Source organism: Sapajus apella, unplaced genomic scaffold (genome assembly GCF_009761245.1).
Source record: "Sapajus apella isolate SASKATOON/1434 unplaced genomic scaffold, GSC_monkey_1.0 scaffold47, whole genome shotgun sequence".
Taxonomy (NCBI): Eukaryota; Metazoa; Chordata; class Mammalia; order Primates; family Cebidae; genus Sapajus; species Sapajus apella.
The window spans coordinates 13,526,536-13,552,087 of NW_022436987.1; the positions used below are offsets into that span (position 1 = coordinate 13,526,536).

At 41.6% G+C, this 25,552-nt stretch overlaps 1 protein-coding gene and 2 pseudogenes across 3 annotated transcripts in view; all 3 read right to left on the reverse strand.

Annotated features, from left to right (window-relative positions):
* Positions 1-652: 652 nt before the first annotated feature.
* Positions 653-25,552, reverse strand: part of TSG101 (tumor susceptibility 101) — a 57,926-nt gene continuing 33,026 nt past the window's right edge. For all 3 annotated transcript variants that reach the window (XM_032240930.1, XM_032240932.1, XM_032240931.1), the window contains 3 exons: positions 4,950-5,152; positions 2,449-2,688; positions 653-973 (listed from right to left, as the gene is read on the reverse strand). In XM_032240930.1, coding sequence (XP_032096821.1) covers positions 884-973; positions 2,449-2,688; positions 4,950-5,152 — 533 coding nt within the window. In that variant the 3' untranslated portion in view covers positions 653-883. The remainder of the gene's footprint in view (positions 974-2,448; positions 2,689-4,949; positions 5,153-25,552) is intronic.
* On the reverse strand, positions 12,973-13,979 carry LOC116525209 (annotated as a pseudogene).
* LOC116525208 lies at positions 20,952-22,999 on the reverse strand (annotated as a pseudogene).

Here is a 25,552-nt window from a genome sequence, read left to right on the forward strand (position 1 = left end):
GAGTGCATTTTAATTTTTCCAGAAAAGATCTTAAGCTGTAAACCCCTTGGTGACAACAAATTGGTCATTCTTCTCTTGGGAGTAGAGTGGGCTGGTTAATTAACATCCCAGATAGAAACACACTTTTTTTCTTTTCTTTGTAACCTCATGAACCTTCTAGCACTCTCATTTTGATGGAGAACATTCTATTCTAGATGAGCACTGCAGGACATACAGCAGCTATATAGTTCAGTGGGTGGTTGCAAACTTGGCTACAGAATCGCCATGAAGACAACTTTAAATGACAAAAGCAGGGAGGTAATGGTACACTGGGTCTTTCCCTTTAATCCTAAAGTTATCAGGTATATAGTTTGGATCTGTCACTCTGTTCCTTTTTGATGAAAAGTTATGGTTCAGTGAGGCCTAGAAAGGAAACAAACAGTAGAGTTGGTGGAGTATTACCCTTGGAACTTTCACAGATAAGTTACTCAAACCCTTCAATTTCAAATATTTCAAAATTTAGATTTCTATTTGGTATATTCCCCATATTCACTTTATATGCTGTAGAATAATTTTAAGATGGATTTTATGCTGTTTGTTTGCTAAATGAAAAGTTGGGCTTATTATTAAGGTTTCATGGATCTTTCCTAAAGTCCAATAAAGGAGAGAAAAATTATGCAACAAATTTTATTTAGCAGTCCCAACATTCAGCACAAAAAGTTTACAGAGGATAGAAAGTGCATTAATAAAAGCCAGTCTTTACCAAAGAAAACAGAAAATATATTATTGATTCAAAATATTTTACACTTGAATGATAAACTGCAATAACTTATTCTGGGCACCTACTGATAAGAGAAAGGAAGAGAAGAAAGAAGAGCTCAACCTCCAGCTGGTATCAGAGAAGTCAGTAGAGGTCACTGAGACCGGCAGTCTTTCTTGCTTTTTGCATTAATGCCCTCAGCTGGAACTGTTTACGGGACAGAAGACGTACATGCTGGGAGGGGGAAAAAGTTTCAATAGTTTAGAATGGCTTTGATTCAGGCCCAAGCATAAAGTATCAGACAATTTGTAACCTAGATGGGATCTAAGAACCCTAACTCATGACCTGTCAACCTTTGGAATGAATACCTCATTACGTGTGGCTTTTAAACTTTATATAATAAAGGCTTACTCAACAGGGAAAGCATTACATTGAAGGATTATGGCTCAGGAGTTTGACCTACACTTTGAGACAACCAATATGCCAGGGAAACTTTTACTGTGATGCTAATAAAAGTTACCAAAAAATGTGGGTAAGTATGGCTGGCCCCACTTGGCTAAAAGAAGGGAAAGGGCAAACCATGAGAAGCATTAGGGTTGGCTTTTCTCCCTAGTCTGGTGGCAAGCAGACAGCATCTCTCTCTTGCCTCTCTGTGTACATCTTTTCCTAAGCCACGCCACCTATGCAAGAGATTGCACAGAAAGTCCTCTTTTGGGTTTCTGATTTGTATCCAACCATTCATATGGTTGCACCAGTTCTGAGGCACATAGTTTGGCCATTCCTCCACAGTGAGAGGAGACAGGCAAGATCAGCACATGACCTGACCAGGCTCCAGCTGCAGCTGGATCAAATATCCCAAGGGTGGCTGTTATCCCTAAAACCACGTTCTCCATGACCAAAGAGACAGCAGTAGCCAAACTTGGCTTCCTAGGTTTTCCTCTGTACAACAGCATTAAACTTGAGGCAACTTTCATTCAAGAGGGCTTGAAAGGGCAGCCCAATACTGCGAAGGGCTGTTTGATGTGGGAAAACTGGTCTAAAGTTATATAACTAAGAACAGATAAAAATGTAAGTGGCACAATCGGTGATCTCAATTTAGGTGGTATGACCTCAAAAAACCAATGGAAATCTGATCGTGCCTCCTGATCCACCCAGGCACAGAATAATTACACTCATTTTTTTTGAGACAGAGTCTTGCTCTGTCACCCAGGCTGGAGTGCAATGATGCAATCTCAGCTCACTGCAATCTCCGCTTCTCAGGTTCAAGTGATTCTCCTGCCTCAGCCTCCAGAGTAGTTGGGATTACAGGTGCCCACCACCACACCTGGCTAATTTTTATATTTTTAGTAGAGACGGGGCTTTGCCATGCTGGTCTCAAACTCCTGACCTCAGGAGATCTGCCCATCTCAGCCTCCCAAAGTGCTGGGATTATAGGCGTGAGCCACCACGCCTGGCCAATTACACTCATCTTAATGCTGCTGCCTGGTGGGTACAGAACTGCAGCCACTAGCCTACTTTTCTTCCCCTGGTCAGACCAATCCTCAGTACTCTGTAGGTAAAAAGATGGTGAAAAACCCTACATCTCATTTACTGTCTTTTGGGAAGATACAGAATCAATCCACACTACAGAGAAACTCTTAGTTTGTGATTTGCAAGATCAGTGCCTCTACAACCCAAGTTAAATATTGCAAAGCAAAATGAAGACATACCTTCAGGAAGACATCCAGGTCTATCACTCCCCTCCTCAAAGCTTCTCCCAAGTAAAAGATGGTGTCTTCAATAGCGTTTTCCTCTGCATACAGATTCAGGATCTGTTTGTATAAGGGAGCTGTGGGAATGATAACTTCATCGATATCATTGTTTTCAGACTGATTTTCCATTTTCTCCAGAGCAGAGCTGAGTTCTTCATCCTTCTTTTTCAAAAGTTCTATGTTTTTATCAACCTCAGCCTGAAAACACAACAGTCCAAGCGTTATTAATTGTATATAATGATCCACTTGTCAGACATCTACAACACTTCACAGGAAAAGACAGACTAATAAACCATGTTTAAACAACTCATGGATGAGAATAACATTTCAAATAACACTGTGGTCAAATGTAGAGGAAAAGATGTGGTCTACTATCCTGAATGAAATACAGTAGTGATGGAGATATCCTGAGCTGAGAGCACTTCCAGTGACAGTAACAAGCTTGTCACTCGTCAGTATCACAAATGATACTGCAAACTAAACCATCAGACAAGATACTTTCCAGTAGGAGGTTCCTTTACATAGAAAATCAAAAGGGGTTTTCCTTCCCCACAAGTGGGCGTCTGCCATAGGAGAGTAACTTTCCCCTGTCTATGAAGAGGATTCAATGCAGAAGCCCAAATGTCACAATGTATCGCATGCAGGTGGCAATTGTAGGCGCTGAGTTATACTGCTGTCACTTTCCTGAATTCTAAAAATTGGCTACTTTTGAAGCTCACTGTACAATCTAGAACCACTCTGTAAGGCTAATGTGTACATACAAATCATTTTCCTCAACTTAGCCCTCAACTTTCTAAGAATTCTTTACTCTTACATCAGAAAAGCACATTTAGTTAAATAAATTCTCCCTCATGGGGATGAAAATGAGAGTGAAGCTGGCACTTCAATTATGCTGATGCCTTCACTTTATCATTATTAAGCAAAGCCATGGGGCTGACTTACACATGGATTCTCCAAGGCACAGGTGTCTGCTGTAAATATGAGAAAGCTTAGAGAGCTGAAGGATGCATATGCTACGTTTACATGTAGCTCTTTAGCCAACCAAATATTTCTGGATTATTAAGTAAGAAAGTTCCCTAAAGATACTTTTAAAAATGGCTCACATAATCTTTGGAAACAATAAAATAATACTGTCCTTTTAAGTCTGCACCTAACATCTGCAGATCTTTATCATGGCTTAGAACTCTCTAAACTTATTTCCTGGTAACTGGCAACATCAAGCACTCAAACAGCCCTCCTTTGGGTTAAAACATCATTTCCTAGGGGAAAGGTGTGATATGGTTTGGCTGTGTTCTCGCCCAAATCTCAACTTGAACTGTATCTCCCAGAAAGGGACCTGTGTGTGTAGGGCAGGTAATTGAATCACGGGGGCTAGTCCTTCCTGTGCTGTTCCTGTGATACTGTATAAGTCTCACAAGATCTGATGGGTTTATCAGGGGTTTCTGCATTTGCTTCCTCCTCATTTTCTCTTGCTGCCGCCATGTAAGATGTGCCTTTTGGCTGGGTGCAGTGGCTCATGCCTGTAATCCCAGTACTTTGGGAGGCCAAGGTAGGTGGATCACCTGAGGTCAGTAGTTTGAGACCAGCCTGGCCAACACAGTGAAACCCTGTCTCTAATGAAAATACAAAAATTAGCTGATGTGGTGTTGGGTGTTTGTAATCCCAGCTACTCAGGAGTCTGAGGCAGGAAAATCGCTTGAACCCAGTGGGCAAAGGTTGCAGTGAGCTGAGATCATGCCACTTCATTCTAGCCTGGGCAGAAGAGTGAGACTGTCTCCAAAAAAAAAAAAAAAAAAAATGTCTTTTGCCTCCCACCATGATTCTGAGGCCTACACAGCCATGTGGAACTGTAGGTCCAATTAAACCTCTTTGTCTTCCCAGTCTCAGATATGTCTTTGTCAGCAGCATGAGAACGGACTAACAAGGTGCAAACAAAATGCTCTAAATATGATTCCCCTCCCAACTAAAGACCAAATGCCAAACACAGTCTCCACTGTAAACAAAGCTATAAAAAAAAAAATTACCTTCAAATATCTAAAGATGCCTATAATTTTCTGAACTCCTACTATGCCCACAACATCCAGGGTACATATAGAACACTTTGCCATGGCTACAATTCAATCCAAATTTTTTTTTTTTTTTGAGACGGAGTTTCACTCTTGTTACCCAGGCTGGAGTGCAATGGCGCGACCTCGGCTCATCGCAACCTCCGCCTCCTGGGTTCAGGCAATTCTCCTGCCTCAGCCTCCTGAGTAGCTGGGATTACAGGCGTGCGCCACCATGCCCAGCTGATTTTTTGTATTTTTAGTAGAGACGGGGTTTCACCATGTTGACCAGGATGGTCTCGATCTCTTGACCTCGTGATCCACCCACCTCGGCCTCCCAAAGTGCTGGGATTACAGGCTTGAGCCACCGCGCCCGGCCCAATCCAAAAATTTTAAGTCTTTAAAGTTACTTACTACTTCTTGATCTAAACGGGTAACCATCTCTTCCAGTTTCTGGTGACCCTTTTTCAGGTCTTCCTCTGTTCGTTTCAAGGCATTCAGCTCTGCCTGGGCACGATCCATTTCCTCCTTCATCCGCCATCTCAGTTTGTCACTGACCGCTGAGATGAGAGAAGCTCGAATGGTGTCCTCGCTGATTGTGCCGTCCCTACTGGGACCTGCAGGAAACAGAAGCAGAGACACTTGCTTACTTCCCAAGTTCCTTCTATTCCTCACACAGGAACCTTCAGAAAAGGGGGCACTATGAACCCACACTTTCAAAATGTGAGGAAAGAAAAAAATTATGTTACCAGTTTCATCAGAAAAATGTAAAAATCTGAGTTGATTCAGAAATTCTTGCCCTGCAAGAGATAACTATTAATCCACGTTAAACCCAGTTTCCCTATTCATAGCCCAAACAATTAGCTATTTTCTCAGTGAGACAGAGGCTATGTTCCTACCAATTACAATTATTCTGAAATCACCAACAAATGGGACAATAATTTCTACCCAGGAAAAACATTTGATGCAGGCCAAGTCTAACATGACGCTTCACTGCTACGTTGAAGGAAACAGGTGCCCACTGTAGCAGCCAATGAGAGGACTAAGAATGGGCAGTTTCCCTAAATGAATGTACAGGCTAATAAGGCTCCCTTCTGTAAGACTTTTATTCCTTCACCCCTGTCTTTACAGAACAGATGAACAAAAAAGAATGACATTCAAAAAATTCAATAGTTGATAAACTGTTTATTCCTAGATTACTATTCTATTCCAAATGTCCCTTCCTAATCAGTGTATTATATAATTTCCATGCATACTTCAGATCAAATAAACATCCCCTGAATATTTTCTTAAAAAAGGTCCCCTTTTTAATATACTGGGTATTCTTTATGACTATCAATGTTCCTCTGTTATTGTCCTAAATTAGCAAATGTGTAAGTGGCAGTTTGACTTAATTATGTTTGATTATAAAATACTATGTGAGGATACAAGTATATTTAATTTTAATTGCCTTTATTCTTTTTTTTTTTTTTTGAGATGGAGCCTTGTTCTGTCACCCAGGCTGGAATGCAGTGGCACTATCTTGGGTCACTGCAACCTCTGCCTTCCAGGTTCAAGCAATTCTCCTGCCTCAGCCTCCCAGGTATCTGGGATTACAGGTACACACCATGATGCCCGGCTAATTTTTGTATTTTTAGTAGAGGTAGGGTTTCACCATGTTGTCCAGACTGGTCTCGAACTCCTGACCTCAAATGATCCACCCAGCTCGCCTCCCAAAGCGCTGGGATTATAGGCTTGAGCCACTGTGCCTGGCCTTAATTCCTTCTTAACTCCTGAAGTTCTCTTTACCAACTTCCCACAAGGGCAAAAATCTTCAACACATCTCCAAAGACGACTGAAACCATTACTGGGAGCCTCCCACTCTTTTCTCCCTTTCTTTTAGAACAAGAATCCTAATCCCTTTATTTACATGCCCGACTCCTCACTGTTCAAAAGTACAAACTTCCCTTTCCCAGCAAGACAGCTTGCTTTCCTCCAGATCCTTTCGAAGGACCAGATGCTTTTAAGCTTGTACCTACTTCTCTTTCTAATTCCAATGAGTCTAAGTGCAACAACTACCTTTTCTATTATGCCTTTGTTCTTATTCTCTGGTTAAGCTCTGCTCTTAGCTAAGTTAAGGCCCATTTATTCACTTCTCTTACCAGCCCCAAACCTTGGGTCATCTTTGAAACCCTATTCTCTCTGGTGTTTACATCCTCTGAGGTCAAGTCCAGTCTTAGCCAGCATTACTCTCTATGCACATTCTCAATGGGAGTGATATCCCCCAACAAGAAGGTGAAAATTGGTTCAAGGTGGAATAAAAAGTCTAGTTCTTCTTATGTATAAAGCAGAGATATCCATACTGTACATAAACAGATATACAGTATAATCTGTGGCATTAACATTTGTTGGGGGTACAAATTACTAGGGGAAAAAAGTCTAAAAAGTCTCCCCAGGAGGGTGATAATAATAAAAAAAGGTTAGGAAACACTGCTGAATCTATCTGCGATCTTGTTTTTCAACTAGATGTTTTGTAGATATTGTAAAGTTCTGCTTGCTGGCCTTGTCACCACCATCCCAATTTTTTTTTTTTTTTTTTTGAGACAGAGTCTTGCTCTGTTGCCCAGGCTAGAGTGCAGTGGCATGATTTGGGCTCATTTGCAACCTCTGTCTCTCGGGTTCAAGTGATTCTCCTGCCTTAGCCTCCCAAGTAGCTGGGAGATAGGTGTGTGCCACCATACCTAATTTTTGTATTTTTAATAGAAACAGGGATTCACCATGTTGGCCAGGCTGGTCTCAAATTCCTGACCTCAAGTGATCTGCCTGCTTCATCTTCCCAAAGTACTGGGATTACAGGTTGAGCCACTCCACCCAGCCTCATCCCCATCTCATTCTTAAACTTATGGTCCACATTGTCTACATTTAAATTAAGCTAAACACAACCTATGAAAAGCAAACTTCCTGAAGGCCTGGTGAATTACCTGAGTCCTCTAATTACCTGATAGATGATCCTGCTTTTTACCAAAACCATCAACAATGTCTGTCAAAAAAAACTCTGTCTAAGCCATTCTAAACAAAACAGTTTAATGCTCTTGAATGTCAGATCCTGTCTTCTCTCCACCATTAAATTATAGTGAAAGCTAATCTTTGCCAATGATTTTCCTAAATTAACCATAATTAATTCCCAAAACAACAGCACAACAACTAGAATCTGCTCTCTCTTAATAGTTCTCACTACATTTAACAGTTTAAAAACCTATTTTCTGAAGGAAAGGATTCTATGATCTAAATGTTAAGAGTGGCAAACTTGCTAAATGATCTCTTGAAACCAAGGGAATTGGTTATCTTCTAGGAGTCCTAGAGAAAAGCAATCTTAAGGGCTCAGATGGTTAGAAGTCCTTAGTTTGTGCTTTTTTGGAAACATCTTCTGCTGGAATGTAGAAGAAGGCAATTATTAAAATCATTTATAAATATAAAAGTGCTCCAAAATAAATCGCAACGTGCTATTAAACCAAATTAAAGAACTCATCAGTATCTCTACTACCTGAAAACCAGAAAAGTGAACTGTTTTTTTTTTTTTTTTTTTGAGACGGAGTTTCACTCATGTTACCCAGGCTGGAGTGCAATGGCGTGATCTCGGCTCACCGCAACCTCCGCCTCCTGGGTTTAGGCAATTCTCCCGCCTCGGCCTCCCAAAGTGCTGGGATTACAGGCTTGAGCCACCGCGCCCGGCCTGAAAAGTGAACTGTTAAAGCTCTACTGCTTTGAAGGCATGTGGTTGGAGAGTGCTGAAAAGTCATTAATATAGTAAAATATTTAAAATTATGGATTTCAATAACAGCGACAGATAGGAGTGGGTCCCCGGTGAAACCCCACCGTCAAGCCAAAAACAGCCCGAGGGCTGAAAGATTAGACTGCTGGTCCCGGATGAAACCCCCAACCTAGAGAGAGAACTTCTATTCCTGTTTGCCCACCCTTTCCCATTGATTCTTTCTAAATAATGCCTTTTAACCAAATATTGCCTTTTCTAGTACTACCTATGGCCCGCCCTTCCCCTATTCTGAGCCCTTAAGAAGCCGGAGGACTCAGCTACATAGAGAGGACTTTCCCACCTTTGGGTAGGGGAACCACCCCCGCATCCCCTCTCCGCTGAAAGCTATTTCATCACTCAATAAAACTCCCCGTCTTGCTTACTCTTTGATTGTCCTCTTTCTTCTCCGGCACAGGACAAGAACTCAAGAACTGGTAAGTAAGCCAGACTCGGCCCAAGTGGGCTGAGTGGGAGGGCTGTCTCCTGCAGCAGGTAGCGTGGTTGAGGGAGGCCCAAGAGGGGTGTCGCCAGTCAGAGGTCCCTGACTTACAAAATGACTGAGAAGAAAATCCTTCATCATCAGTACTACCACTGCTTCAGTTTATTCATACAATTCTGCCTGAGCAGCCACCATAATTCAGTGCTAAGCCCCTTCAGCAGTTAAATTCTTTAAAAAATTTCTGTCCCCAAGGGAACATTCAAATTCTTTAGCGAAGAATATTACCATAATTATCACAGTTCAATCTCTTGGACTTGCTTTGGTTTCCATTTTTGCCAGTGAGGGGAAAACTGATTTATAATTTTGGTCTCTCAAAACAAACTGAAAGGATTTTCAGAGAAAAATGTAAAGTGCAATACAAGTTGAGAAAACTTGACTAAAACACCTTAACTCAAGGAGGAATAAACATTAGATCTTTTTTGTAACCATTAAAATTATTTTTTCTGGTAGAGAGGTAATCTCACTATGATGCTCAGGCTGTTCTCAAATTCCAAGCTCAAACAATCCCCCACCTCAGCCTCCTGGAGTGCTGGGATTACAGTGCCTGGCCTCCCACCTATAGACTGTTGCAAACAACAAAAAGAAACAACAACAAAAAAAACCCTCAAAGTATAGAAATCTGCTGTAATTCCTGGTTTGTAACAGGAGTTGTGGCTCAGCCCATGTTTTGGCGAGCACACACCCTCCTTTTCCATTGCTCCATGTTGCCTATTTCATCTTCAAATTACAGTATCAGGCAGGAAGCTTTGGCAGATCTTACTTTTTTTTTTTTTTTTTCCCTCTCTATTCGGGTACTTTTTGTTTTTAACTGATAAAATTTTTCTTTCAGGTTGGGCACGGTGGCTCCTGCCTGTAATCCCAACACTTTGTGAGACCGAGGTGGGTGGATCACAAGGTCAGGAGTTCAAGACCACCCTGACCAACATGATGAAACCCCATCTCTACTAAAAATACCAAAATTAGCCAGGCTTGGTGGTGTGTGCCTGTAATCCCAGCTACTCAGGAGGCTGAGGCAGGAGAACTGTTTGAACCTGGGAGGCAGAGGTTGCAGCGAGGCGAGATCATGCCACTGCACTCTGGCCTGAGGGACAGAGGAAGACTCTATCTCAAAAAAAAAAAAAAATTATTTCACTTTTGAATTTTTATACTTTTCCTGATTATTCTGTGTCAGGTGAAACTAGAACTGTTTAAAAGACATACACAAATCTAGTACATTGATAACCGGGGATTTTTCTTTTTTGCTATAGCCATGAGTGTGCTTTGCTAGGTAATATAACCATCACAGACGCAAACGTTCGGCAGAATACTGGTTAAGGAAAAATAAAGCAAGAAAAGAGCTACCAGAGATATAGACAGGCTTGGTTCCACATTCACTACTGCATTTTCAAGGGCCAAGTATTAACTGCACATTTTTGTTCAGCCAGAAAGGAGGGATTTTTGTTAGTTTTTTCTTTTTTTGGTTTGTTTTAAATCAGTGCGTGAATTTTTCTTTTCTCATTTCAGTAGATGGTCAGACAGACTAGGTGGAATGTTAAAGGTAGGGGATGATATTGTGAGACTGACAGGGTATTATCAGTTCTCTCCAATGCAGTGTCCATGTAACTTTCCTGAATATAGGGTCTCGTTAAAACATATCTGAGAGCTGAGCTGGATGAGTGCACTCAGGAGACCTGGCGAGGAGCACTAAAAAGCATAATCAAGGCCAGCCTCAACACAGGGAGAAATCATGGATATTTAAAAATATCTTTTTGATTCAGATCCTAGTATGATTGAAGAGCAACACCATGTTGAGAACTGAAGGAAGACAGAGCTCTGGTGCCAGAAGCTCTTCTCAACTCCTTAAAGCCAGGCTTGCTTACCAAGGTGCCCACGAATGTCTCTCATCCCTGCCCAGACATAGCATTAAAAAGTGAACAAAAGACAGATACAGAATTCAAAAAGGAAAAAAGTAAGAAAGCAGAGGGACAGAAATTGAGAGAGGAGGGAAGAGAAAATCAAAGTCAACAGTCAAAAAGGATGGTGAGAAAGGAGGTTTAGATTTCAAAATTTAAAAGCCCCGAGCTATGAAGAACCTGAAAACTGAGTACTCCTCAAGTGAAAAGCAATCTCTACAGAACATCATTCATTTTTTTTTGGAGATTAGGTCTCACTATGTTGCCCAGGCTGGAGTGCAGTTATTCACAAGTGCAACCAAAGGACACTGCAGCCTTAAACTCCTACGTTCAGATGATCCTCCTACCTCAGCCTCCCAAGGAGCTGGAACTATATGCACACACCACCACACATGACACAATATTCTTAAAGGTATCATCCAGGAAACAGATAAGGTCATTCATAAAACACACAGCTTTTCTTCTTTAGCTTAGTGTTAACAATGAACATAGATTACACTACTGAAGCACAAGATGCAAATCAGTAACATGGTGAACATATTACAATAGGAAAGGGTAAGGTTTAGTCAGGTGTGTTATATGAGCGCTGAACTTTTCAAGGTATCATCACCCAGTTATCTGCCATGAAGAATTCCAATTTCAGGATTCGAGTTTCCTTAGAGGAAGACACCGTGGATATTTCTAATCACGAACTTTTGAGTGGCAACAGCCCAAACAAGTCAAGTGTCTTTAAGCTCCAAACAACAGGCAGCATTACTGTGAATTACCATTAAACTCAAATGCCAAATGATGTGTGTCTCACTCCAAGTTCCAGCATCACAATATAATTGTAGGGTCCAGTCCTACAGGTCCTGCAAGCCCCTCTCTATTGGTGCAGAGACAAGAAACTGTGGAAATAAAGACACAAGACACTGAGATCAAGAGAGTTTGGGCCCAGGGGTCTACTGCCAACCAAAGCGTGGAGTCTGGCAGTAGCCCTTGAGTGCCTTGACGCTCTGACTTATATTGGGTACAAAGCAGGAGGCAGGGAAGGTAGGGCAAGTCATTGGTGGTCAGTGACAGGGTCAAGTAAATCATGTGACTTGGAGATAGGGGCCTAGGACTTTCAAGTAGCCAAGGCAAGGGAAGGAGCATAATGCATCAGCACTTTTTCCATACTTGTCAAGAAAGAACAAAGACATTAAGATTTATGTTATGTTTACTGATTCTATCTTCTAAGAAAAGAAGAACCAGGTGCAGAAGCAGAACATGAAAGTAGACATGAAACATGACTGCTGAAGCACAGCATCCCATAGAGACAATTAAGCCCCCAGATGTCTGGGAGCCGTCAGGCCTACCAGCAAGAGCTTGGGGGAGTGGAGTTTTCTCCTAACTTCTCTGAGGAAGGAGACATCTCAGACGTCTCCTTCCATAGCTTGCTCATCAGTGGGCGCTTTCCCAGCCCTGGCGCTGCCATATAGCCAAGGTGCCCTCCAGCAGCCCTTGCACAGGCGTGACAGAGGGCTTAGAGCATCTTGCCTTAGGGTCACTTCTTTCACAATGTCACCTTAGGGTCACACTTTACAACCCAAGAAACATTAGCAAAATTAAAAGGCTATACTGAGTATATATATATCTAGGTATCTATATCTATGATTACTTATGACTAATTATGTGATTATATTTCTAATTCTTTTCTATTTCATTATTTATATGGAAAGAGGCTGAGGCTTCAGACCCTTGCCTCGGCACATGCGGGGTCTCCCACCCATATATAATCTGTGTAACTTTCTGTACAACTTGACAATGGAACTGTGTTTCAATGATTTTGATATCAGATCAAACTTTCCAAAGTTACACATAATTCAGGCCTATTCTTTTCTACAAGAGTTCTGCTAAATTACAAAACCCCATAATCACGGTGTTCAGTTTTTTAAAAATTAAACACACAGGAATCCCATCAATGTTAATCAAAATCAAAACTTCAAAATGCCATGGCATTTATGTGACCAACCTGAGTTTTAGATACAATACCAGCTGTTGATTCCATGAACCATTTTTTTTTTTTTTTTTTGAGATGGAGTCTCACTCTGTTGCTCATGCTGGAGTGCAGTGGCGCGATCTTGGCTCACTGTAACCTCTGTCTCCTGAGTTCAAGCAATTCTCTGCCTCAGCCTCCTGAGTAGCTGGGATTACAGGTGCCTGCTACCATGCCTGGCTAATTTTTGTATTTTTAGTAGAGATGAGGTTTCACCATCTTGACCAGGCTGGTCTTGAACTCCTGATCTTGTGATCCACCCACCTTGACCTCCCAAAGTGCTGGGATGACAGGCGTGAGCCACTGCACTTGGCCTCCATGAACCATTTTTGCTAGGCTGAGGCTGTGTGTGAAAAATCGAAAGTCAAGTATGATTCTTTTTTTTTTTTTAATTGCACAAGGGATATATGTGGAGGGTACAGGGTGATGCTGAACAGATCACAAAGCAGGAAAGACATTAGTTCTCTCCCTCTCCAGCATCTCCTTCGTCTCCCTGGTTTTCTATGTGCAGTATAAGATTGTCCCTAAGTAACTGCATTATCAAAGTGCTCTCTTTATAAGACTTTTCATTCAGTGTATCCAATTCAGCAATTGCTTCATTAAATGCTGTTTTTGCCAGGCTGCAGTCCTTTTCAGGAGAGTTTAGAATCCCATGGTAAAAGACTGAGAAATTAAGTGCCAGACCAAGTCAAATCGGGCGTGTAGGCTGCATTTCTTTCTTACTAATTTCAAATGCTTCCTGGTAAGCCTGCTGGAAGTTCGACACAGTGGTTTGTTTGTCTTCAGATACCACTTCAGAAAGATACCTAAAATAATCTCCTTTCATTTTCAAGTAGAACACCTTAGTTTCTGGTTGTGCACCACTGGGAATAAGATATTTGTCCAACAGCTCCAGAACGTCATTGCAGAGTCCTGCAGTTCTCCCTCTATCTACTCACGGTACTCTTTGCCCATCTACTGTTTCTTCTCATTCCTGTTTTCTGCTCAGTGCTAGAGATGACATGCCAGGAAGAGTAGCGGGCACCTACCAGAGAGCAATTTCTCTCTTCGTTGGAGAGTTCATGCTTTTGTGCTGTGACTGCCTTCAGGGCTACAGCCATATCATCATAGGCTCAGCCTGCTCAGTGAGCTTGGCTTTCTGTACCAGCTCACTTTCAACCACTGTCACTACTGTGGGAGGGCTACAGGGGACAAAGATGCTTCCGAAGCTCCAAAGAGGTGACCACTTCCTTTCTAAACCCACTCCTCAGGCAGCAGTGGCGGTGCCTACCATGGCTGCAGTGGCTGTGGCGGCAGCTACCCTGGCTCTAGAATCGTGGCAGTGGTGGTGGCAGCTCCTATACTCAGGTATTTTTAAAGTTCAAGCAAAATAAGGCAATATGCCTTACAGCTTGCTTCTGTGTAGTAAAGAATTAACTTTACCCAAAGACAGGCCGTGCCTTAGCCCTTGTCTTCTGGAGGTGATTTCGAAGCCCTTGGAACTTCTTGACTAATTAGAGTGTCCTTTGTTTACATCAGACAGTTTAACAATGTGATTTATGGTGGAGGCTTTGGGCCACTGCAGTGACAGGAAACAGCTCAACCTTTGGAGAAGCCGGAAACTAAAGGTCAGCCTCATAGGCAGTCAGCGGTGTCTACATGACCACACCCTGATAAAAACTCTAGACCCAAGGCGCCGGTGAGCTACCTTGGTCAGTAATACTCCACGCATAATGATACATATTGTTGTTGGGAAAAGCCAGCACTGCCTATGACTCCACTGGAGAGGACAACTAGAAGCTTTGCCCTCAGAACTTTCTGGATTGTCCATGTGTCTTTCCTTAGCCTATTTTAATCTGTATCTTTTGCCATAATAAGTCATAACTGTGGGTATAACAGCTTTCAGTGAGCTTTTAAAGTCCTTCTAGATAATTATAGAACCTCAGGATGGCCTTGGAAAACCTCGAACTTGCAATGAGTGTCAGAAGTGAAAGTGGTTTTGTGAACTTCCAAACTTTACAGGTCCTTAACTAAAGGGTATCTTCTTACCTAATTAATAACTTGCCCTTCATGGCAATTTGAAGAATAAGTCAGTCTACTTCAAATGAGACTATGTAAAAAGTCAACACATCTTTCCACACTCACTGAACTTGCAGAATCAAATATGTCGGAGAGTGAGCTCCCTTTGACAGACACAATATAAAGTCTTATCTATTCAGTCATATGGACAGAATTTAGACCAATAAAAATCTCTAATTTCTTTTTTTTTTTTTTTTTTTTGAGACGGAGTTTCACTCTTGTTACGCAGGCTGGAGTGCAATGGCGTGATCTCGGCTCACCACGACCTCCGCCTCCCAGGTTCAGGCAATTCTCCTGCCTCAACCTCCTGAGTAGCTGGGATTACAGGCACGTGCCACCATGCCCAGCTAATTTTTTTTTTGTAGTTTTAGAGACGGGGTTTCACCGTGTTGACCAGGATGGTCTCGATCTCTTGACCTCATGATCCACCCGCCTTGGCCTCCCAAAGTGCTGGGATTACAGGCTTGAGCCACCGCGCCCGGCAATTTCTTAGACTGTAATTATTTATTAAGTCCTTTAAAGAAAAAGTTAAAAAGAGCCAATTTCTACAACAGTTTGGTTTAGAATTTCCTATCCAAAGGATTCATGAAATGACTACTGAAGATTTCATTAAGTCCCCATTTTATAGTAAGGATGCATTAGCAATAGGGATTTTAAAATCTTTCTAAAAGGACCTGTCTTATAACCTATATGAAATTTTATGATGGTTCTTGTGAGATAGGAAGGAAAATCCTTTTCTCCTAGATTAGGTACCTAAATGATTTGACTATAGTTAAGCATTCAATCACATGCAACCGTGGTAGTATTCCCTTCATTGGCACCGAAGTTATCAGAATTAATGAAAGCTTAAGGGTCTTTTTATAGCTAGTGAATTTTTCATACATAAACACATCAACATACTTTGTTAAAGCTATTATATCTGGTCTAATGGGTCAAATTATACTGATGCTAAATTTTAAATCCCTATTTTTAAAAACAAACATTTATTAAATCCTGAAATTTACATTGTTTCTCTTTCTAGAATATATTCAGGCAAATGCTACCGTAATACCACCAAGTAAGTCCTTGCCAAGCCTTTCCAGCCAAAGCCATTAACATTCAAAATAGGAACCAAGCCGAGGTGGCAGTTGCTTGGCCTATAAAGGTCATAGTTCACCTGAGGAAGCTACAAACACCAAGATTTAGACCTAGTCTTATCTCTGTCACACTAGACTTCACTGTGGAGTGTATCTAAACTTTTAAAAATCTAAGTACTTTGTAAAAAGAATTATAATTAGGATCTGAAATATGAAAGTCAAAAAAGAAAAATCCAGAGTGTTTCAAAGAAGAAAAACTCATCAAAGTTCAAAATTTGATGAACCATGGTACTTTAAGATATTCTTTATGCGAGCAAATAAGAAAAAATTTCTACTTTGTGAACATTTACCAAACAAAATTTTTTTCTCAAACATCTTAGGAGAAATTTGAATATTCTCTATACCTGCTATAACAAGAAGAGTTTTCGGCAAACTGCCATGCCCCAAGTCCCCAACACAATGACCTTTACTCAAGCTGAGTCAGATTTCATTAGTGCCCTTCTACAACTCCAGATTAGCAGCTGAAAAGCTAACAGACTTTGAGTAACAATCTTAAGCAAAACCTCCTTTAAATGTCAGGTAGAATCTGATCTCCAAACTTAATCCTTAGGAAATAAGACATAATTTCCCTATTAGGAAACCAACACTCCATACTCCATGGATCCAAAAATTCATTGAATAATTTAGGCAAATACATTCAAAGTACACTAGTATACACTACCTGATTTAAAGCCATTATTTAAAGACTTAAGACACCCAGTTTTATTTAGCTCCTCAGAGTATTTACTAACAATCACTACTTCCTAGAACACAAATGAAGCTATTTTATATTAGAGAAAGAATCCATAATAAGCCCAAAGTAAACTATGAGATAACTCAACAATTACTTTTTTGATCTCACCCTTAATCAACAAAAGTAAACTACCTGCCCAGCATTTTTGCTCCTGGATATTACTTGCTCAGGTCCACATAATGGTCCTAGGTGTGGCATCTGTGCTACATAGCAAACTATGGAGCCCAAGTAATCCCAAACAGTAGCTTACTGACCATCTACTTACAAACTGGACCAAGAACATATGTGGATTATTTTTCTTTCACAATAAAAAACAAAAAACAGGTCTATCTCTGAAGTAGGAAGAACATTTCAGACAACTATATGAGCAAAGGAATTCTGACCTGTACCATTAAGTGCAAACCCTGCAAATCCATTACATGGCTTACAAAAGGCCTTTTTATTTATGGCACATGAATATATAAGCTTTTTATTTATAGTATATGAATATAGTATATAAATATGTATAGTATATGAATATAGTATATGAATATGTAGGCTCTGTGCAGGCTATGGAGCTTTTCTTCCAAAGAAATTAGGGGGCCTCAATTTATCTTTTAAACACTATCAGAAAAATGTGCTTTACTTGAGCTCTAGAAAGTTTCTATAAACACTCATCGATAAGAAAAAAGTTTAAAGAAAGCTGTCAACAGGTTTACACTTCTTGAAAAACACACACCACAAAAAGGTTTAAATTCATTTATACAAAAATTTAAGTTTTGAAAAGTGAAGGTAAGTAGGTATGAGTCTCGTTAAAATGAGACACCAAAATAATAACTACTTCAAAAAAGAAACAATGTGACAAAATCATTCAACCATCACAGTCAGTCATAAAAAATAAAAGATGATACCTGGTAGGCCTAAGCACAAAGGCCAACCTGAAGGAAAGCTAAAATTCTATTCCAAAAAAAAAAAAAAAGAATCAGAATCAAAGTAATTCCATCAAAATTATCATTTTGTGAAAAAGACTAATTTAAGAATCTGTTAGGTTAGAGGTATTCTATAGGAATAACGACAAAGCCAAATCAATCAGCTTCTCCTACCTTTCATTTACTAATAAAATACAAATCAATTGTTAACAATAGCTTTTAAAAAGCTTTCAAATCTATCATTATTGCTTTGTATTTCTGTGGCAGAAAAGGATCTAACGTTTAGCAGACTAAGCTCTCAGCATTTAAATTTCACTCATGACTCACTGACTGCCCAGGACTGGAAGAAAATGCTACTTACCCAGAAGATAAGGCAGTTATTCCCAAAGGAAGTCTGCAAAAGGTGTGGAGAAGAGGCACCCAAACCTGCACACAAGCAAGTGTGCACTAGTAAATCCACATGAGCGGGGTGCCTCGAGTGCCATATCCTGAAAGGAGTTTCTGTAGGCCAAACACTTAATCTAGGATGGCCAGAGGGAAGAACAACACTGGACAAGACAGTCAAGAAAACCTTGTCATGTTTACTAGCTACTATCCTCAAAGCAATATTAACAGGTAAGCTCTCTTATTTTTCTTTACTTTTTCCTTTCTTTATCTGAATATTAAGTATGGACTAAAGAATGGAAACTAGAGGGCCGGGCGTGGTGGCTCAAGCCTGTAATCCCAGTACTTTGGGAGGCCGAGGCGGGTGGATCACGAGGTCAAGAGATCGAGACCATCCTGGTCAACATGGTGAAACCCCGTCTCTACTAAAACTACAAAAAATTAGCTGGGCATGGTGGCGCGTGCCTGTAATCCCAGCTACTCAGGAGGTTGAGGCAGGAGAATTGCCTGAACCCAGGAGGCGGAGGTTGCGGTGAGCCGAGATCACGCCATTGCACTCCAGCCTGGGTAACAAGAGCGAAACTCTGTCTCAAAAAAAAAAAAAAAAAAAAGAATGGAAACTACAGAAACAAATCATTCAGCTGCAGCATTTTCAGGGTTTTACGCTCCTACATTTTAAAACAAGACTTTAACAAAGGTAAAACTGGTCCCTGAATCTGTTAATAGATTCAAATTTACTGTTTCTGATCCTTATTTGATTTTTAGGAACAAAATCTTAAAATGATATTCTTAAAACTCAGAGGTTAAAATATACAGTATTTATGAAGTTTTACCAAGAAAAATTCTGTGGCAGGTTTTGGCTTTAACTGGGAACAAACACCTATTCTTCAATTTTATTATTAAACTGCAACTAGTAAAAAGTCACACTGTATGTGTTAAAGGCCTAAAGCCTAGGATTCAGAGCTATAAATCAACTATGATAATCTATATAGCCTTTTAAAATAAGTCAACCTTCAAAAGAGAACTTTCACACTCTGCTGAGACTGGGGTGAGGAATCACCAAAGCCTTTTAAACTTCCTTTTTTTGACATGGGCAGAAGTGGTGGTTGTGGTAGAGAAACTTTGTGGTGGCTCACCTGGTGTCCATCCATACCCGCTATTTTGCGGGGATCTTGTATGTGAAATTGATTAAGACATATATATATATAGTCGGTTTATGTTTTGCTTCTACAGTAATAGGAAAAAGGATCTTTGTGTTAAGTTTCAATGCATACTACCAGTTAGGTTCTTTATTTTTTTTGCTAAGTGGATCAGTTTGTTCCTTCATTATTCACTGACTACTACCTCCCCATTCCCCTAGAGTTTTCAAAATACTATATAAGCTGAGGTTGCAGACTACTCTGGTAAAAGGACTTTATAGAGATCAAATAAACCTGGAGATTCTGGCATAAGCAAAGTATAGCTCAGAGTACATCCTCCAAGGGACTTCATAAAGGAGCCAGTTAGTCCACTGATTTTCCTCACAAATAAATTCGTAACATGTGGAGGTATCACTGAGTAGCACACTATTCTTTCCTGGGTACCATACTATATACTGACATTCTTGAACATTTGATACATTTTAAATCTTTCTTAATTCGGATTACATCATAAATTAAAATATAGGCCGGGCACCATGGCTCATGCCTATAATCCCAGCACTTTGGGGGGCTGAGAGGCAGGTGGATCACCTGAGGTTAGGAGTTTGACCAGCCTGCGCCTCATATGGTGAAACCCCGTGTCTACTAAAAATACAAAAATTAGCCAGTTGCAGTGGCTCAAGCCTGTAGTCTCAGCTACCTGGGAGGCTGAGGCAGGAAAATCACTTGAACCCAGGAGGCAGAGATTGCAGTGAGCTGAGATCACGCCACTGCACTCCAGCCTGTGTGACAGAGCAACACTCTGTCTCAAAAGATAATAAAATAAAATAAAATCTAGAGTGAAACTGCTAAGTTTCAGAAAGAATAAGAAAGCCTAGTGCAGTGGCTCACATCTGTAATCCAGGAAGCCAAGGTGGGTGAATCGCTTGAATCCAGGAGTTCAAGGCCAGCCTGGGCAACATGGTGAAACCTTGTCTCTACCAAAAGTACAAATATTATCCCGGCATGTTGGTGTGTGTCTACAGTCCCAGCTACTCAGGAGGCTGAGGTGAAAGGATTGCTTGAGCCCAGGAGATAGAGGTTGCAGTAGGCAGACAATACTACTGCACTCCAGCCTGGGTGACAGAATGTCCTGTATCAAAAAACAAGGATAGGGCCAGGCACTATCCTGGAGGCTCATGCCTGTAATCGCAGCACTTTGGGAGGCCGAGGTGGGCAGATAACGAGGTCAGGAGTTCGAGACCAGCCTGGCCAATATGGTGAAGCCCTGTCTCTACTAAAACAAAAATTAGCTGGGCAGGGTGCTGTGTTCCTATAGTCCCAGCTACTTGGGAGACTGAGGCAGAACCATCACTTGAACCCTGGAGGCAGAGGTTGCAGTGAGCCAAGATCAAGCCACTGCACTCCAGCCTGGGTGACAGAGCGAGGCTTCGTCTCAAAAACAAACAAAAAACAAGGCTAAATAACCACATTCATTCTTTCTCATGGCCTCAACAACAGAATAACAGCCCAAATCCTGACCCACTGATATACTGAGAAAATGTGACTGTGGATTCAAAAATCTAAATGATACTTTTATGTTTCTGCTTTCCTCTAAGTCTGAAGTTCAACAGACTACTAAAAGTTCAACAACTACTGAAATATGAGGCCAGGTGCAGTGGCTCATGCCTGTAATCCCAGCACTTTCGGACGCTGAGGTGGGCAGATTATGAGGTCAGGAGATCAAGACCAGCCTGGCTAACACGGTGAAACCCTGTCTCTACTAAAAATACAAAAAATTAGCCAGGTATGGCAGCATGCGCCTGTAGTCCCAGCTACTCAGGAGGCTGAGGCAGGAGAATCGCTGAACCCGGGACGGGGAGGTTGCAGTGCCGAGTTCATACCACTGCACTCCAACCAGCCTGAGAGAGTGAGACTCCATCTCAAAGAAAAAAAAAGTACAGCAAAATATTAGTTGATTTGATTACTCATTCAAAAATCATAAACATGAGATCTGATTCCACAATACCATTTTCCACATATTTCTATTCTTTGGATATATAGAAATCATCTAAGCTATGAAAAATGCTTCATACTTAATGTACTGAAACAAGTTAACATAAAAAAGATCTTTATAAACTAAGGTTCTCTACAAATCAAAAGGATTATACTATTATCCCAGTGAGAAATAGGGTGACAAACAGCACTATTCCTATTTTATTGATAATGCCTAAACCAAAATAGAGAGCTTCACTAGATTCAGTGTGCTTTGCTTATGGATTAAAGATCTTTCATCATTTGTTTCTTTGTTTTTCCTGTATTAAAAAATGACCCCGAATATAAAGGTAGGGAAAGGAACAAGAGGGAACATACCCCTTAGTGTAGAGAAATAGGGGGCAGGAGAAGGAGGGAATGTCATTAAGGCAGCAAAGTAATCTCTGTAGAAAGATGGAGGAGGAGCCTCCACAGCCTCAGAGACAAAGGCAGGGACTGCCCTCTCAGTGTCCGGAAGGGAAACAGCAGCTTTTTTTCCTTCCATGGCAGCCACTTCATTGCTCACTCCGGATTACCTTCATCCTTATGTAGATAAGAGTGCTGCAGAGCTGGAAAGGCAGAGATTTGCTTGTGTGGGTTAAAAGTCAGCATTTCCAGCAGCAGCTGTGCTCCCAACTCCTCCATCTCAGGTACCACCGACTGCACTGGGCAGGGCCCTCTGGGGTGAACGGCTCCACAGGGCAGAGATACATCTCGAGGCCAGTTATCCTCTGGAGGCAGCCCAATCAGGTCAAAGATTTTGCCCAACTGGTCAGCTTCAGAGTTTCCACAGAAAAGAGGCTTTCAACAAGACAGCTCAGCAAAGATACAGCCCACACTCCACATATCCACAGGTGTAGCATATGTGGGCTGCAGAAGAACTTCGGGATCTTAGTAGTACCAGAGTGTAACAACCACAGGTATAAGTGCCATCTGGTAGCTGTAGATTCTGGCCAGGCCAAAGTCAGCCAGCTTGACTGTTCCACCACTTGTCACCAGAATGTTCTCTGGCTTCAAATCTTGGTGAACAATGCAATTGGCATGAAGGAAATCTAGGTCTCTTAGCAACTGGCGCATCAGATCCTTGATGGTCTTGGCTGGCAAGCCTGGTGGGAGTGCCTTGTCCAGATACATCCTTAGGTCTTGGTCTACATGCTCAAACACCAGGGTTATCTTGATCTCTCGGTTAGTTCGGGATGTGGCACAGACATCCATCAGCTGGACAACGCTGGGATGCTCAAAAGCCTCCAGTTGCCTCAGTAAGGCCACCTCACAAACTGTGCTGATGGGAAGGCCTCCTCCAGCTCCTCCATTGGGGACTCTCACACCCTGAAGGGCCACAAAGTAGCCACTGTGGGGATCACAGGCCTTGTACACTGTCCCACAGGCACTCACACCAGTTTCAGCCACTAGCTCATATCAAGAGGTAGCCATTCTCAGATCAGGGGAGACCCTCATGCCAGGCCGGAGTGCTGTGGGGGTGGCCCATTATCAGGGCCCGGGAGCCAGTTCCTACAGCCCCATACACCTGAGCTCTGTCCCTGGCAGCTGGAAGCAGAGGGCCCAACCATAGACACAGGCTGCAGGCTAGAGAGGTCCCCTCAATCCCACCTTTACCACTTGACCAGATGCCAAAAAGGCATGCGGAAACTGGGCCATCATCTAGGTTTCTAACTCCAATCATTTTATTATATTGTAATTACACTTATAACAAATACATTTTAATAAATCAAAACCACACCGCTGGAACCTAAATAGTATGTATCAATGAGAAAAACGGTGGATAACCCTTTATAGGGTGGGGGGAAAGACATCTACATCAGATCTCAGATGGTTACAAGTTATCAAGAAAATTTAGCCGGGCGCGGTGGCTCAAGCCTGTAATCCCAGCACTTTGGGAGGCCGAGGCGGGTGGATCACGAGGTCAAGAGATCGAGACCATCCTGGTCAACATGGTGAAACCCCGTCTCTACTAAAAATACAAAAAATCAGCTGGGCATGGTGGCACGTGCCTGTAATCCCAGCTACTCAGGAGGCTGAGGCAGGAGAATTGCCTGAACCCAGGAGGCGGAGGTTGCGGTGAGCCGAGATCGCGCCATTGCACTCCAGCCTGGGTAACAAGAGCGAAACTCCGTCTCACACAGTATCAAAAAAAAAAAAAAAAGAAAGAAAGAAAGAAAGAAAATTTAACAGAAAAATAAACTTCAGGCCGGGCGCGGTGGCTCACGCCTGTAATCCCAGCACTTTGGGAGGCCGAGGTGGGCAGATCACAAGGTCAAGAGATCGAGACCATCCTGACCAACATGGTGAAACCCCATCTCTACTAAAAATACAAAAATTAGCCAGGTGTGGTGGCACACACCTGTAATCCCAGCTACTCAGGAGGCTGAGGCAGGAGAATCACTTGAACCTGGAAGGCAGGGGCTGCAGTGAGCCAAGATTGTGCCACTGCACTCCAGCCTAGAGACAGAGCAAGACTCCCTCTCCAAAAAAAAAAAAAAGAAAGAAAGAAAAAAAAAATCTGGAGTTCATAAGAGAGGTACAGGTCAGACATAAATTTAAGAACTGGGGGCACAGAGATGGCATTTAAAGCTATGAGAATGGTGGAAATTACCAGGAGAGTGAGGATAAAGAGTGCCAAGGACTATGCTGGGGTAATAGCAACGTTAAGAAAATGGAAGAACTTGCAGAGGAAACTATGAATACTGATGAGACTGGAAGAAAATCAAGTGAGCATAGTGTTTTGGAAAATGAGAGAAAAGTTCATCAAGGAGGGAGTAACCAACTGTGTTAAATGCTGCTGATAGGACAAGTAAGATTAGAACAGTAACCTGCTACTGGATATAACCTCAAAAAGATTATTAGTGACCAGGCGCAATGGTGGCTCATGCCTGTAATCCCAGCGTTTTGGGAGGCCCAGGCGGGTGGGTCACCTGTGGTCAGGAGTTGGAGAGCAGCCTGACCAACATGGAGAAATTCCATCTCTACTAAAAATACAAAAAAATCAGCCGAGAGCGTGGTGGCGCATGCCTGCAATCCCAGCTGCTCAGGCGGCTGAGGCAGGAGAATTGCTTGAACCCAGGAGACAGAGGTTGTGGTGAGCTGAGATCGCGCCATTGCATTCCATCCAGCCTGGGCAACAAGAGCAAAAGTCCGTCTCAAACAAACAAACAAAAAGATTATTGGTAATCATGATCAGTTTTAGCGAAACGGTATGAGAGAAAGCCCAAAAGGAGGATGCTTGAGAGAGAAAGGGAGAAGAGTAATTAAAGAGCAACGACAGTTGTTTCAAGGAGTTATTCAGAGAATAATGAAGATAAGCAATAGTGGTGGCAGGAAAAGTGGAATAGAGAAGATGATTCTTTTTTAAAAAAATGTTTTTAAAGATACATAGTATTCGTACATATTTAGGTGGGTAACATGTGGTATTTTGTTACCTGCACAGAATGTGTAATGATCAAGTGAGGGTATTTAGGGTATCCATCACCTTGAGTATTTATCATTTCTATGTGTTGGGAACATTTTAAGTCTTCTATTTTGAAATAGACAATACACTGTTAACTATAGTCACCCTACCCTGCTATTGAACATTAGAACTTATTCCTTCTAACTCTATGTTTGCACTCATTAACCCACCTTTCTTTATGAGCCCTCTCCCACCTACACACCCTTAAGTCTCTGGTGTCTATCATTCAGGAGGTCAAGTTTTTTAGCTCCCACATGAGAACATTCAATATTTGTCTTTCTATGCCTAGTTTATTTCCAATTCCATTCATGTTGCTACAATGACATGTTTTCATTCTTTTTTTTATGGCTGAATAATATTCCATTGTGTACATATACCACATTGTCTTTACCCATTCATCTGCTGATAAATACTTAGGTTTATTCCGTATCTTAGGTAGCACGAATGTTGTTGCTAATAATATGGGAGTACGGTATTCCTTTAATATACTGATTTTCCTTCCTTTGGATAAATACCCAGTAGTGGGACTGCTGAACTGTTTGGTAGTTCTAGTTTTAGTTTTTTTAGAAATCGTCATACTGTTTTCCATAGTGGCTGTAATTTACATTCCCACCAACATTGTATAAGTTTCCTTTTCTCCTCATCCTCACCAGCATCTGTTATTTTGTCTTTTTAATAGTGGCCATTCAAACTGGGATGAGATTATATTTCTTTGTGGTTTTTATCTGCATTTTCCTGATGATGAGTGATACTGAGCATTTTTTAATACACCTGTTAGCCATTTGTATGTCTTTCTTTAAGAAATGTCTATTTGGCCGGGCACGGTGGCTCAAGCCTGTAATCCCAGCACTTTGGGAGGCCGAGGCGGGTGGATCACAAGGTCAAGAGATCGAGACCATCCTGGTCAACATGGTGAAACCTCGTCTCTACTAAAACTACAAAAAATTAGCTGGGCATGGTGGCGCGTGCCTGTAATCCCAGC